This window comes from Actinia tenebrosa, unplaced genomic scaffold, assembly GCF_029948245.1.
Source record: "Actinia tenebrosa isolate PJP-AT-01 unplaced genomic scaffold, QUT_ActTen_1.0 PGA_scaffold6__47_contigs__length_16458017, whole genome shotgun sequence".
In the NCBI taxonomy this organism is placed as follows: domain Eukaryota; kingdom Metazoa; phylum Cnidaria; class Anthozoa; order Actiniaria; family Actiniidae; genus Actinia; species Actinia tenebrosa.
Genome location: NW_028292583.1, coordinates 1,430,175 through 1,445,085, shown reverse-complemented (window position 1 = coordinate 1,445,085; position 14,911 = coordinate 1,430,175). Strand labels below are relative to the sequence as shown.

The 14,911-nt window shown below is 36.8% G+C and overlaps 1 protein-coding gene across 1 annotated transcript in view; it reads left to right on the top strand.

The window, feature by feature from the left end:
- LOC116299560 (sorting nexin-13) overlaps nt 1-14,911 on the top strand; it is a 29,257-nt gene that overhangs the window by 1,389 nt on the left and 12,957 nt on the right. Inside the window, exons 3-26 of the mRNA XM_031708234.2 lie at nt 811-1,006; nt 1,388-1,509; nt 2,241-2,359; nt 3,030-3,137; nt 3,224-3,312; nt 3,883-3,966; nt 4,391-4,437; nt 5,197-5,291; nt 5,946-6,064; nt 6,340-6,445; nt 7,667-7,722; nt 7,929-8,030; nt 8,203-8,271; nt 9,228-9,332; nt 11,288-11,352; nt 11,445-11,482; nt 11,866-11,898; nt 11,996-12,045; nt 12,127-12,199; nt 12,281-12,420; nt 12,587-12,691; nt 13,223-13,333; nt 14,486-14,584; nt 14,813-14,875. Coding sequence (XP_031564094.2) covers nt 811-1,006; nt 1,388-1,509; nt 2,241-2,359; nt 3,030-3,137; nt 3,224-3,312; nt 3,883-3,966; nt 4,391-4,437; nt 5,197-5,291; nt 5,946-6,064; nt 6,340-6,445; nt 7,667-7,722; nt 7,929-8,030; nt 8,203-8,271; nt 9,228-9,332; nt 11,288-11,352; nt 11,445-11,482; nt 11,866-11,898; nt 11,996-12,045; nt 12,127-12,199; nt 12,281-12,420; nt 12,587-12,691; nt 13,223-13,333; nt 14,486-14,584; nt 14,813-14,875 — 2,194 coding nt within the window. The remainder of the gene's footprint in view (nt 1-810; nt 1,007-1,387; nt 1,510-2,240; nt 2,360-3,029; nt 3,138-3,223; nt 3,313-3,882; nt 3,967-4,390; nt 4,438-5,196; nt 5,292-5,945; nt 6,065-6,339; nt 6,446-7,666; nt 7,723-7,928; nt 8,031-8,202; nt 8,272-9,227; nt 9,333-11,287; nt 11,353-11,444; nt 11,483-11,865; nt 11,899-11,995; nt 12,046-12,126; nt 12,200-12,280; nt 12,421-12,586; nt 12,692-13,222; nt 13,334-14,485; nt 14,585-14,812; nt 14,876-14,911) is intronic.

Here is a 14,911-nt window from a genome sequence, read left to right as displayed (position 1 = left end):
AATTGCTCAAAGGAATAAAATATTGGCGCTCTAGAGCATAGCCCAGTAATTTCTTTCGAGACAAGCTCGAGGACTTTTTGAATAACAGGAGTTCGAAGTTCTTGACATTTTATATAAACTGCTAACGCGACGTTAGAAAGTTGGCCATAAGATAACGCTTTAGCTAATGATTCGTGTTCACTTTTCACGACTTTTCTAACAGTGTGAACAAAGCAAAACGAAACAACTTTTCTAACAGTATCAAATTTCAATCTCTTAAATCTTGGTCGTCTCGTTTAACTTCCATGAGTCTAAATTACGCTTTTTAAAAAAGTTTTCCGGTTTCTTTTGCTTCTAATATTTTGGTACGAGCTCGATAGCAAGCACGAACTCGAATTCACTATCGGCCGATAAAACAATGTCGATAGCTAAACTTATAAAAATATAAATCTCTTCTTTCTTTATGAACAAAGAAAACACTTAGTTCCTTCTCCAATAACATTTTTTGGGGGGGGGGGGGGCATTAAACATTTAACAAGAATGAATTCGATTTTAATTTCCCAAAGATTTTCTCCAACTTCCACTCAAATGCGTCTTAGAATTATTTCTCTCATGAATGTTGTCAAATTTGAAACGTTTTGATTGGTTCTTGAAACACAATGAGACTTATCTAATTGGTCGAACACAAACAATAGGAAAGGAATGTTGTGCTCGGGTAAGCAGCCACTACTCAGGGGAGAAAGCATTGCGTGACGACACTGAAAGTAGCTGTGGGGGAGACTAATCATGATGGTGATTATAACAAAATGATAGGGTTGCATTTTCCCCTAGGTTTTTATGTGTTCTTGGGTATCTTGGCTACATCAAATCAGTGGAAAGAATAAGGATAGCAGCTAATACCAATTTAGACCTTCCAGAGCAAGGCTTAGAGAAAATATTGAAAGAAGTTTGGGAATCCTCTAGGAAATCCTATAAGATGGATAAACGACTTACAGGTTCAAGCATAATTGATGAACCATTACAAGAGGTTATAATAATTCATTCATTTATTATTAAAAATTACTTTGTTTGTTACTTTAATTCTTCAAGTATGGCTACTCCAATCTTTATGTTGCTTTTCATATTAAGACTTTTGATAGTGCCAGTTTAGTTGTACTTCCTAAAGTAACACAGGGCTTGACAAAAATGCTAGTCCACTACTCTGGGATTAGTATAATAATCTTTGCTCTGGGCTAGTGAAAATTAGGAATAAATATTAATATTAAGGCTAGTGGGGTTTTTGGATTACTAGTTTATATCTGGTTAGTAGATTCTTCTGGGCTGTTGGAGTTATGGACTTACTATCCTCATATGCCTAGTTTTGAAAAAATTTAGTGTTGTAACATTTAAATACTTTTTATTATTATAGGTTCTTCGATATTTTTTCCGTGACTATGTTCATAGCTGGTACTATACCATAAGTAATGATGAAGAATTTTTGCATGACTTGAGACAAACTCTCCAACGTGCACTGATTGCTTTTGCAAACAGGTAATTTAAGTTATAGGGATGCATTTGTAGGTTTTACCTAACAATTCACTAATTGCATGAGGTATAGGTAGTGTAATGGTCATCAAAAAGTTCCAACAATGTCATTGAATTATCATATAAAGGTTCAGTTTATCAATTTTATTTATAGGAATCATTATTCAGCTTTCTTATATATTTTTCGGAAAATCAACAAGCATAAAACACTATATTACAATGTAGGATAATTACCAAAGAATCAATTCAAATATACTTGTTAAACTATTTAGAGTTATATATACTAGACCTGTTTGGGTCTGGGGTAGGGTATCATTTTTGACATTTTGTCTGGGATAGGGTATAATTTTTGTCTGGGATAGGGTTACTATTTGGTCGTTTTAGTCTGGGATAGGGTTAACAATTTGGTCGTTTTTGTCTGGCGAATAGGTTACGCTTTCTGACGGCATAAAAACAATAAAAATGTTAGGGAAAATTGATTGCAAGCTATTGACTAACCGGGTTTAGTCTGGGAGGGGTGTTCAACTCTTAGTTTTAGTCTGGGGTAGGGTATGTAAAATCAAAATTGTAGGTCTGGGATAGGGTCAGGGTTTTGAGGTCCTGGCAGCACACCCCTATCCAAGTTGGGGTGGTAGTACCCCACCCACCGGGCCAATACCTTCACTGGCTTTTATCAAATGATTGACATCTTTGTATATTCACTTGATTTTAATATGAGAATACATCTTATACTGTAGGTCAAAGGATGTAGAGTGGGTTAATTTCTTGACAACCCGTTTTGTTGATGATATCACCAATCACTTAAAGATTTACAGATTAGCAAAGGAAAGGCTGGATAAGGCTATAAAAACAGAAGGTATGAACTGATTTGTTCTGTGTGGTCATTAACACATGTACTTTGGCTGGCTGTTGTGTTATATGATGTACAACAATGTTTAAATCAGATACCTTATGGCAGTCAATATTACAAGCACAACTTGTCTTTTCTAAAATATATTACTTAAATGTGTGCCATTGTACATCATTATTTTGATTGAAGCCTGCAAATTAAGTATCAAGGATTATTACAACAATATTGTTGCAAGTCGTTAACCTACTTGATAGGGTTTTTATTTATTTATGATACTGTATTTACTCCACAATAACAACCATATAATTATATATATAATAATAAAATAAAGGTTATTGATCTAATTATATATTATATTATTTTTAAAATGAATTTGAGGGCCATGAGTTTATCATGAATTAAAAGTTTTTAATATATTTCTTGTATTCTTATTCTTGTTATTATTATTATTATCATTATTATTATTATTGCTATTATTATTATTATCATTATTGTTATTATTAACATATTATTATTTTTATATTATTGTCGTTGTTGTTCTTGTTATAAATATCATTAATATTGTATTTATTATAAATATTATTATAATACTGTACATAATATAAGGCATAAGATATCTAATTGACAAATAGGGATTAAAATTAATCAAATTAAAGCTGATAAGTTTTTGTCTCAGGTGATGATACATTGCAGAACATTGAAACCTTGTTCTTTCAAGTGGAATCAGAGATGGAGGGAGGTATCTGCAGAAAAAAGATTTGTTTATCTGGAAATAGTGAAAAAGGTATATTTCAACCACAATTGTGCTGTGTACAGTTTTGTGAATATATTTCTTTTATAATTAGTAATTTATATTAAATATTTTTATAGAATATTTGTGTGACATTAGTGAAATGCTACTTTACCTCTTGCTGCCACCCGAAGATTTTCACAACAAGCCATTTAGATATTTGTTTAGGGTAAGATTCAATAAATACACTTTTTCTGCCAAACCTGTTATTTTATACAAGCACATAGGTATCACTGTTTTCATTGGGAAGCAAAAGTTACAACTTGGCAGCCAGGTTAATCATGTACTTCATGACCAGCCAACACAGGCATTTCATTGACACTCAGTAGAGTTGACTGTATGTTATATCATATATATTTCAATTCAATTTTCAATTGAAATATTCAAATATATGCTACAGTAAGGAATTTAAAACTTGTAAGGGGAAATATAACTTCCCCAAAATAATCATACAATTCCTACATGTAACAACAAATAAAAGTACTAGCTGTAGCTATGTACAAAGCTGGGCCCGGTTGTCCAAAGGGTGGATAGCACTATCCAATGTATAAATCCTTATTCAGTGGATAAGTTGATGCTGTTATCCAATAAATTTATCCACTGAATAAGATAGCGCTATCCACCCTTTGTACAATCGAGCCTAGGTGGAAACTGAACTCCTATATAAATAGAGCTATCACTTATAGACTATTAAAGATACAGTATATCTATATTTGGTAAATATATTGATGTTTTTCAGGAGCTAATAGCAACAAACGTTCTCTTACCATCTGTGAAGACAATATGTGATCCTGATTATATTAATCAGACCTTGGTGTGGCTGGTAAGGCAGCACATGTGCTAAATATCATGTATCCTGCATCCTTTGTATACACTTGTTTAGACTGTGTAGAATGTAATTACTGTATGTGTCTCTAGAGATATCATTGATGTGAATACTATTGATAGTATGTTTACATATAATTAGTATTCAGAGCATTAGGATGTAAAGAAAACCTGGCAGTGACCGCCCTCAGTGCATACACCTCATATACTAACCACCTCTCATTCACAACTCATTGTAAAGCACCTTTGAACGTATCCATATGGAAAAGAGTGCTTTATAAATAAATGGAAAAACAATGAATGAATAAATGAATGAATGAATGAATGAATGAATGAATATATAAATAAGTAAAAAATTATCTACATAAATTTAAATGTTGGTTATTTCAATACAGATCTATTAATTTGGTATTTCTTTATAGTGCAAGGACTCAGCATTTACAAGAGAGGCTTTTTTGACAGTGATAAGGTAATCTATCCATCCATCCATCCATCCTTTTATCCACCTATCCATCCATCCATCCTTTTATCCTCCTATCCATCCATCAATCTACCTTAACAAACCACCTACCCATCTATCCATCCTTCCTTCTGCCTATCCATCTAATCATCTTCCCATCCATCCTTCCACCTATTAATCTTTCCATCTGTCTATTACTGCAATTGTCATAAACATGCAAACTGTGTGTGCAAGTTGCATGCTGAAATTTGTTTTTTTGCTGCTGTCAGTCAAAAATACGAAAGGTACCGACTGATTAGGTTTGATTGACAGCAGCGAAAAACCCAATTTCAGTGTGCAACTCACAGACACAGGGTTCCTTGTGCCATCTTGAAAGGTAACCATGCCTTTGCATCGCAGCTAGACAAACCGTGAGCTTGCAATGATAAAGACATGTGAATAATTGTCCAAGCGTCCAAAGGTCCAAAGGTCTCTAACATTGCAAGCTCACCATTTGTTTTGCCTGGATGCAAAGGAACTGTAAAAGGGACTATTTGCACATATTCTTTTGTCCATTTCCTCTGTACATCTTTCTGTTAGTATCACTCTAAAACAACAAAAGTAAATCCTCCATGCTCGTTGGATTATATCAACACATGGGGAGACTGAAGCTCCTTAGCCCCTCCCTCTCCACAGTGACTGTTTTCTCTATTGATTTCTTATAGTTTGCTTACAGCTGCATCATTCACTTCCTTTCAAGTACTTTATTTTTATATAATTATTTTTTAGTGAAGGCTTGTATACCATTGAAGATGTTCAAGCTACCAAAGATAAAGTGAATGTAGAGATTGCCAAGCTTAGAGCACATGACTCTGAGACTTCAGGTTTGTGGTTTTGCTTTCGTACATGACTGTGTTCATTTATAACCATAGTAGATATAGAAGTAATTTACTGGCCAAGAGATCTGATTAGGGAAAAACTGTGCTCAAGGTCTTGAATATATGGACCAAGGCTGTTAGGCCAAGGTTCATTTTCAAGGCCAAGGGCACAGTTTTTTCCTATTCACTTTTCATCTTTTGCAATGTTTAGTTTATATGTATTTATTGACTGAGTGGGAGGGCCGTACAAGAAAATATTTGGCTCAAGGTCCGTGAAAATGACCAAGATTTTATCATATGACCCTCACGAAAATAAAAATAATTAAAAAAAAGAAAGCGTGCAGATTCGAGCAGGGCCAGACGGGTTTTTCCGGCCCGCTTACGTCAACCCGTCCGGCCCCCATCACGTGACTTTTTCCAATGGTTTTATTAGAGCGCGCGAGCAGGGCCGTACGGGTCATATGATAATTAGCAATAGGGTCCAATCTATTATCCCAGGATACTGGACCATGTTCAGAGATAGAAAATACCACTCACTTCATCAGCCAATTAGAATACACAATTCTTAGGATACTTAATTGGAAAAATAAAATAAAATAAAATAAGTTTCTATTTTATGTTGATAGTGATGCATGCGCTATTATGTTTCATTTGTTTCAGATGCTGCAGATGCAGCTGTTCGTCAGCAGCTTAGCAGCCTTTTGTTTGTTCAGAAACTATGTGATGCAAAAATAAAATCAATAGAAGGTGGCGAAGGAGAATTACCTGATGTACCAATGGTAAAGATGTTAAGAATGATGATATAGATAAAATAGGTTTAAGCTATCGCATGAAAAGCGTTTAATATGGCTGGAAGTGCAGGGTATATATAAAACATCTTTTCAAACATTGTAGTGCATAGCTACAGTTTGTCATCACTAGCTAATGGTAAGAAAGGTTTGGTGCTGTATAACATATCCTAATATGCCTAAGGATTAAAAATAATTACTAATGATATAGTATGTTTTACTTTGTTAAAGGTAATAAGTGTTTTCATTTCAATTACTATGTTAAGACGAGCCAAGAGGAACCTGAGCAGTTACTTGTGCCAAGCCAACCAATACCTATACTACCTCTTCAAGTTATGCTTGACAACAATACAGCACTATCATACTTCATAGGTATGTATATTTCCTTCAAGAGCAAATTACACTGGTATCCATGGCAACATTATAGGATATAAAAGATATGCGAAACTCATGATATGCAGACAAGGGGTATGTTTTAAAAGTTGGAAGCTCATTACAGAGCGAGAGTTAACCCTTAGTACAAACAAACTAGTTGTGCAGTTATTTTCCGTTTATTGTTTCAAACTGAAATCACTGAGAATATTTTTTCTACCATGATGGTAAAAAAAATTAGACCCGCTACTAGTACATTATCCTGTCAGAATGCACGCTATAATTTATTGGTTATACCGTTACTACTGATTATATTAATTATATTGTTTATACTGACTCTCAATACGGGAGGGTAAGAACGAGGGTTACAATGTAAACTGAGTTCGATTCCTTGGCCCGGTGTCATATTTTGGCATCATTGACTTCACACTTTCATATGTTTGTCAGTCCTTATATTACAATTACCTCTTTAGGGTGCATTTTATTACACCTTTTCAATGATGTTGGTTATTTATCTGTTGAAGCAGCATGGTCGCGTGGTCTTAGCGTCGGTCTAGCACCCGGGGGGGGGGGGGGGGGATATATGGACTATACGGGGATGATCCGCTGAACAGGGTATGGTTTTTAGAGCTTCTTGTCATAAACAGGGTATGCAATTTCACTCAAGGTCCAAGTTCTTCCTGAGTTTCTTGTCATATTCAGGTTTTCTACTTTCGTATTGACCCAAACTGGTTACCATGGTCGTAAAAAAACGATACGCGAGAGGACATGATAATTGAAACGGGAACTCAGTGCAATTAATTATATCTTTTGTCATGAACAGGGACTACAAATTTGGGTTTTTTTGTCATAAACAGGGTACCCCTTTTAGAATCCCAGCGTAACACCCCTACCCAAATTCTGGCGGAGTACCCCCCCCCCCCCCCCCCCCCCCCCGGGGTCTAGCAATCCGGTGGTGCCGGGTTCGAGTCCCGCTGTGGCCACTAGCTGAGACTGTATTTGTTCCGATTCCTGATTAGTTCAGATTCAGTTTCTCGGCCATGATTGTCAATAGCCAACTGGTTTGCCTCCTTGCCAGTTGGTATTCTTAACACATTTTATGTTTCTTTGATCATTCATTTCCGTTTCATTAATTGTAGGAGGGCCATAATGGAAACTGCTGGGCTACCAGTAATGTATGTCATCCTCGTTAAATAAAGTTTATTTATCTATCTATTTTAGAATTTATTTCGAGCGTAAATGGCCAGGTATACCTTTACTTTTGGTTGGCTGTGGAGGTAAGGCTGATGAATTATGATCAGTAAATATAGTGTTTGCGTAATTTAATCAGAGTTACCTGGCTGTACTTACTGGACGATGTTCAGGAACATGTTCACAACCAACAGTACTCTATTATCATATCTTAAAGATGGTCGTTTATCTATGTTCTGCCGAGAGAAGAAGAGATTAATTCATATAACGTACTTATCACTTATTCTGACAGGGATATCGTGTGACAGCCGAACAACAGCTTTCAGTAAGGATGGAAAAACATCTTCACGATAAAAATACGCAGAATAGCAGTTCTTCTTCTCCAACGGAAAAGGTTTCTTTGTTTACATAGTTTGATGATATTAATAAGATTTACTTTGATTGATATCTTTCGCTGTTGTTATACTGAAGAAATAGACAGCGCGTGCAATGTGCTCTCATAAAGCAGGCGCTCCAAACCAATCAGAACGCGACATTTATAACAGTTATTTTATACAACGTTACAGGTGATGACTGAACTAGCCAATCTTCGTGCTGCAGCTAGAAGTATATTTGATCAATATTTATCTGACAAGGTAAGTAGTTTAGAACGTTTCCTGGTGCTTTAAGATATTCATTGATGATGCCGTTTCATCGTTGTCGTAGGACATCAAGTGGTTACGTATTGGGAAGGGTGTTCATTGGTGTAGTAGGATGACACGTGGTGGTGTATTGCGTATGTTATTCATTGGTGCAGAAGGATGTCATGTGGCGTATTGCCAAGGGTGTTCATTGGTGTCGTAGGATGTCACGTGGTGGCGTATTGCGTAGGTTATTCATTGGTGCAGAAGGATGTCATGTGGCGTATTGCCAAGGGTGTTCATTGGTGTAGTAGGATGTCACGTGGTGGCGTATTGCGTAGGTATTTCATTGGTGCAGAAGGATGTCATGTGGCGTATTGCCAAGGGTGTTCATTGGTGTCGTAGGATGTCACGTGGTGGAGTATTGCGTAGGTTATTCATTGGTGCAGAAGGATGTCATGTGGCGTATTGCCAAGGGTGTTCATTGGTGTAGTAGGATGTCACGTGGTGTATTGCGAAGGGTGTTCATTGGTGCAGAAGGATGTCATGTGGCGTATTGCCAAGGGTGTTCATTGGTGTAGTAGGATGTCACGTGGTGGCGTATTGCGTAGGTTATTCATTGGTGCAGAAGGATGTCATGTGGCGTATTGCGAAGGGTGTTCATTAGTGTCGTAGGATGTCACGTTGTGGTGTATTGCGAAGGGTGTAGTAAGTGCAGTAGAATGTCACGTGGTGTTCAGTGGCGTCATATGATATCGCGTGCATGTTGGCGTATTGGGAAGTGTGTTCATTGTTCATTGGCGTGGTAGTGGTAGAACAAATCATTGTGTGCATTAACATCCCGCAGTTTACACATTTTTATTGATGCGCTAATAAAGTAGAAGCATTTGGTCTCTTCCCCTCTGCAACTTTCCGGCACAAAACAATTCTGTTTCTTCTGCATATTAAGGGCTCTTTCATATTATCATTAGGCTAACCCAAGAGTACAGCTTTCGAAAGATCAACTCAAAAAGACGCAGAAACGTGTTGTTCAAGAGGAACCATCAGCTGACTGTTTTGATGAAGCACAATTAATGGTTCGTATTTTAAAATAAATTGGATTCTGGGGGGAATGCTTAAAACGCCGATATAATAACTACCAAAATCATGGATGGCTTGTATATAAAAACTGTTGCCTTCTGGCGACTGGGATAATTTCCGAGGATGAGAAATGGTCCAAAGGAAGAACAGCTTTCCGAAAAACGAAGCTTCGAGGACATATGCGATGTTTCGAGCACCATTTTGTTATCAAAGGAGAGTCGATCTTGCAGTGAGCCTAAAGGGGTTTATTTATTTTATAACCAACAAATATTCACTGGTATGGAATTATCTAACTAAAAGCTTTTTCCATTGTTTGACATTAGTCGTTGATTTGTTTCGTTGTTGTTGTTGTTTATATATATATATATATATATTTTGGTTATTAGTAGTTTATGAAAGACGAGTTATAAAACAAACCAAAATATTCGTTTGCATAACATTATGAATGCTTAGTATTAAAGCTTAAAGCTTTTGAGGTTTTCTTCTTTTTTTGCTGGCTTACTTTTGTCAACCAGTCTTTCTATTTCACTCTCACTCGTTCTCAAAAACCGAGTTTCTTTGTTTTTTCTCTTCGTTTTTTCGTAATTTATTTTAGGATGGCTATCACTTCGGACGGGGGATTTCCGTTTTCTGATACCCGTCCTGCACGTGACCAATTTGAACCAATGAGAGTGCGCGATACAGGACATGCAGCATGCTAGGTGATATGTAGGAAAATGATTAGCCAATCAGATCGCGAATCACTTTCCGAAAAAAAATCTCATGTGCCTTGTTTGTGCCGTGCGCACAATCAACAAGAAAAAAGCAAGAAGATGTGTCATTTAGCCGAGGGTTTAAGGCTTTAAAATATTCCTACTTTAAAGAATATGTTGTTTAGATGAGACTCGAAATTTAGCTTCATCTGCCAAGTTATATCGGATCGTTGTTCATGGCCGTTTTTGATTAAAGAGTTATCGCAAACTCCGCAATTTCTGTTTTAAACCTTAGTAAGAGCTTCAAATCTGTTATTGAGAGCTACTAGCTCTAAACAAGAAAGATTTATGGTGAGAAAGTCGCAAATACCTTCCTTTCAAGATGTCCGCTACCAAACTCAAGTGCAGTGAGTGTGCAGTGGTTGATGGGAATTTATTCTTTTAGATATCGACAGAAAGTCATGCTTTGCACGCCTAGTGGGCAAAAAGCGGGGAAGTTTAAAAAAACTTTCCTGGTTCGTGTGATGTTACATTAAATTCATTACAGACGTTATCACCGGAAAAGTTGTATAATATCACTAGTTATCATATGACCCGTACGGCCCTGCTCGCGCGCTCTAATAAAACCATTGGAAAAAGTCACGTGATGGGGGCCGGACGGCTTTGAGTGAGCAGGGCCGTACGAATCCGTACGGCCCTGCTCGAATCTGCGCGCTTTCTCTTTTTTAGCTTTTATTTACTATTTCTTTCTTTTATTTTTTATTGGTTTTTTCGTGAGGGTCATATGATAAAATGCTTATTGACTGAGTTAGGTCGGGCCGTACGGGAAAATATTTGGCTCTCGGTCATTTGTACGGCATCACCTCGAGCCAAATATTTTCCCGTACGGCCCTCCCACTGCAGTCAATAAGTACATAATATTAACAAGAGAAAATGAACTAAAAATAGCATCAAAGAGTGCTCATGATGCCGGGGGCGCGGAGACTCCTTCTCTTAGTTTTTATTCTCTTGATATTTGGGTTATCGTGTATTGAAGTGCTCGTAGTCCAAATATAACTGAACATACAAGTAAAAATTACCTATTGTAACACCAAAAAAGCAGTAATAGCATTGAAAAGCTGAGACAGTCTCTTTTGACAAGTATACTGATAGCTCGTGCTCGTGTGCTCTGCTACACCCAACTTTACACCCCTTCACCTGCTGCAAGTTCTCTAGAATGTGCCAAAATGGTAATTTAAAAAATATCTCGTTTGAACCAGGTGTATGAGCTGCTTGGACAAGACCAGTTTTATGGTGCATTTTTAAACAGTCAAGCATATATGAGGTATGTGAGGGAATTAACTGAATACTGACAACGTTCATATCATTGTAATAACAAGTATGCATACTTCATTGTTATCTCTTTCATGTCTTAAGGTGTCTTTTAGACCTGGATATCTTGAAGGAGAAATCAGGTAAATATTATATACTCAAAGTCTGAGTAAATACTAATTGATTAGCCTCACATATTAGATTTGGATTCACGTGAGCGCATGACTTGTTGAGCATCTGGTGGCCCAATAGTCTCTTACGCAGCCGCTATTACAGTGAGCGTTGCGTGACGACACTAATAGCGGCTGCGTAGGAGTCTAGTGGACGAGAATGAACTTTATATAAACATATTTAAAAAAGAATTAAACCCGCGTCACATTGGTGAGAGCCAGGCGCGTTATCACCCGCTACACCACCCATGCTTCCCATCTTTGCCCATTAACGTCCTTAACCATGTTACCTTTCACTGTTTATGGGTTTTGGTCAAATATATCTCATCCAATCATTTAACTTTTATTGTTATTAGAGGATGGTGATGGAGGCTCTGCAAATGATGAGGGTAAGATACATGGCACAATCGAAATAAGTAGCATGTACCTCTCCGCAACGTATACAATAATCGGCATGAAGATTCTTTTTGATTTTTATTCCCGTAGACTTTGAAACAAGAAGTATAACAGAAAGCATATCATCAGACTTACAAGAGGTAAGTATCAGTCGGTGATCATTCTTGTCAGGGCATTGTGTTGTGTATATCATATTGATTATAGCTTGTAATCAATTCTAGGATATGGTGCATAGCGATAAACTTTGGACACCAGATGATGATCTTCGTTTAACCGCAAGTATTGATCAAATCGGTGAGTGACATTAAGTGAGAACAGACAGACAGACAAACAAGTGGCGGCAATAAATGAATATTATTTTATTGATGAAAATAGGTATGTGCAAAGATGCGGGCAAGTCTTATGCTGTCTATGTTATTTCTGTGTTTCGTGCCACTCAAGATGGGACAAACTCTTGGTCAGTCTATCGAAGATACAGTGACTTTGATGATCTTCATATGCGAATCAAAGACAAGGTATGTGTTTTACAAGTCATCCATCCAAGGAAACACAGCTCGCCGGCTTCCATCCACTATGACAAATACAATATGACAAGTGAATACCTACTGCAGTTAGCTAAGATCGGGAGGTTGGAGTACAGTGGTTCTAGTGTTTCATTTTACATTTTATTGTTAATGACAGTTTGGGACTATAACGGAACTACTTCTTCCTGGTAAACGAACTTTTCGTAACATGGACAAGGACTTTCTGGAGAAGCGACGTGCTGCGCTCGATGCTTACATACAGGTAAAAGTTTAGAATGTAGAACAAACTACGACTCGTTATTTGGGCTACCTGTGGTTACGCTGGAAAATCTGCGGGAATGTTAGCATACTTCACAGACTTCTTTGTCACGCAACGTTTCCTTCCCCACGAATATCAACTTGAGTAAAACATTCTTTTTCCAAAAATTGAAAAATCCGCATGAAGTTTTTAAAATCGAGAAGGTTCATGCTGATTGATCCATCGGAACTGACTTTGCGACAACAAAAATTGGGTATCTCGTAGAAGCGTTGCGTTACAGACACTAAGAACGTCTGCGTAGGGCCGAATGTGCAACTACGAACGAGCGAACGATCCAATTTATTTGATGGATTAGGAAGCGTTCCCCTTGGTCGAGCGCAACAACAAATAAAGCTTTTACTATAGGTAAATGTTTTGAATATTTGATAAGCAGCTCTGATATATGTTTCATATAAATCATATAGAAAATTAGCTGCGCACAATGCTCTGGTAGCAGTCATTTTCCAAATTCATCGGATTACCTTTGTTTCAAAGGCAATACTGTCGACAAATCTTTTGGAAAGTTATCCTGGTTTATTCGAGATTGTTGCTAATTTTTTGGAAATTGGTAAATACGCGCGTGAGAAAGGACAGTTCGCTCGAAAGGTAAGCCATATAATTCGTTTCCCATTCAATCATAGAACAACTTTCTTACCACTTTTCTTTTCTTTTTTAATCTATATATCTATATCTATGTCTATATCTATACCTATGTCTATATCTATATCTATGTCTATATCTATATCTATATCTATATCTATGTCTATATCTATATCTATACCTATGTCTATATCTATATCTATGTCTATATCTATGTCTATATATCTATATCTATGTCTATATCTATATCTATACCTATGTCTATATCTATATCTATGTCTATGTCTATATCTATATCTATATCTATATCTATATCTATATCTATTTTTACAATAACTTACAAATTTGTCGAGTGCTGAATGGTTATTTTTTATCATCAATAAGAGAACAAACAGATAAAGCTGACGTCGACGAGCGCGCGTTCTTTCCGTTGGTTGTTCTGCGCATCCACGACGCATACTACTTTGACAATGTGAAGAAGCAATTTAACGTCAATAAGAGGACACACACATTAAAAACTGATGTCTATTTGTTAACGGAACGCGCTGCGCGAGGATGCGCAACTTGGCTACTCCTCCTGGATCCGCATACCACTTTGAGATAACAAATTTGACGAATCTCCATACATTTCCTTATAGCAGGACACCACAGAAACCAAGCTTGGGCTACCTGTGACAAAACCGATTAAAACTTCTCATTTTTAGCAATCAAAATAACCAATGGAAAGAGCGCGCGCTCGTTGACGTCAGCTTTATCTGTCTGTCCTCTTATTGATTATGAAAAATCACCAATCAGCGCGCGAGAAATTTGTAAGTTATTGTAAAAAGAGCCACCTTAATTGTATAGTATTGTTGTTCCACAAATCAGTATTCATTTATATGAAAGTCATTCTTGAAGAGAATGTATTATTATTGTTTCTTCTGGAATGATATCTTGATTTTAGTAATAGCAAAACAAGAGTTTTATTTTAAGTTAATGACTGAAATCATTTTAATTTTTTTACTGGTATGAAAAAGCTATATATTTTGATAGTCAGAGGGAAAGGATCGTGCACGTGGTGATAATAATATAATAATGTGGATAGAGATCTAGTTAAAGGCTTGATTATTCTGATTGATTAATGCAGCTTTATGTATTTATGATACTTTTTATGACTAGGTGCACAACCTTCGTCACTCAGTACACAATGTCTCGCATGCCATCAAGACAGTGCCGCTAGGATTATCAGGAGGAATGCAAAAAATGTTTACTAATAAGGTAAATGTATAAGTAAGAGTTTTATGTTCTAACGATAATGACTCATTGAACATAACGCATTCGTTTGCAAGCGAAACATCTCTTTAGCATTTACTACTCTCTTGGTCGTAATGTTTTACAATTTCAGACTACGTTTCATTCTCTAGAGCTTCCTTTCTTTTTTTTTTCTCCCTGGAGGAACTTGGCGTGTGGTGACTTACTTTAATAATCACATACTTTTTTTCGTAGCCTGGAGGAAGTCGAGATGTCAAAGATGATTCCGAACAGATTTATGCCGACATCGATTTTGAGGTGGGCAGGGGTTGGTTTTAGCTTTTCTCCCTGTGA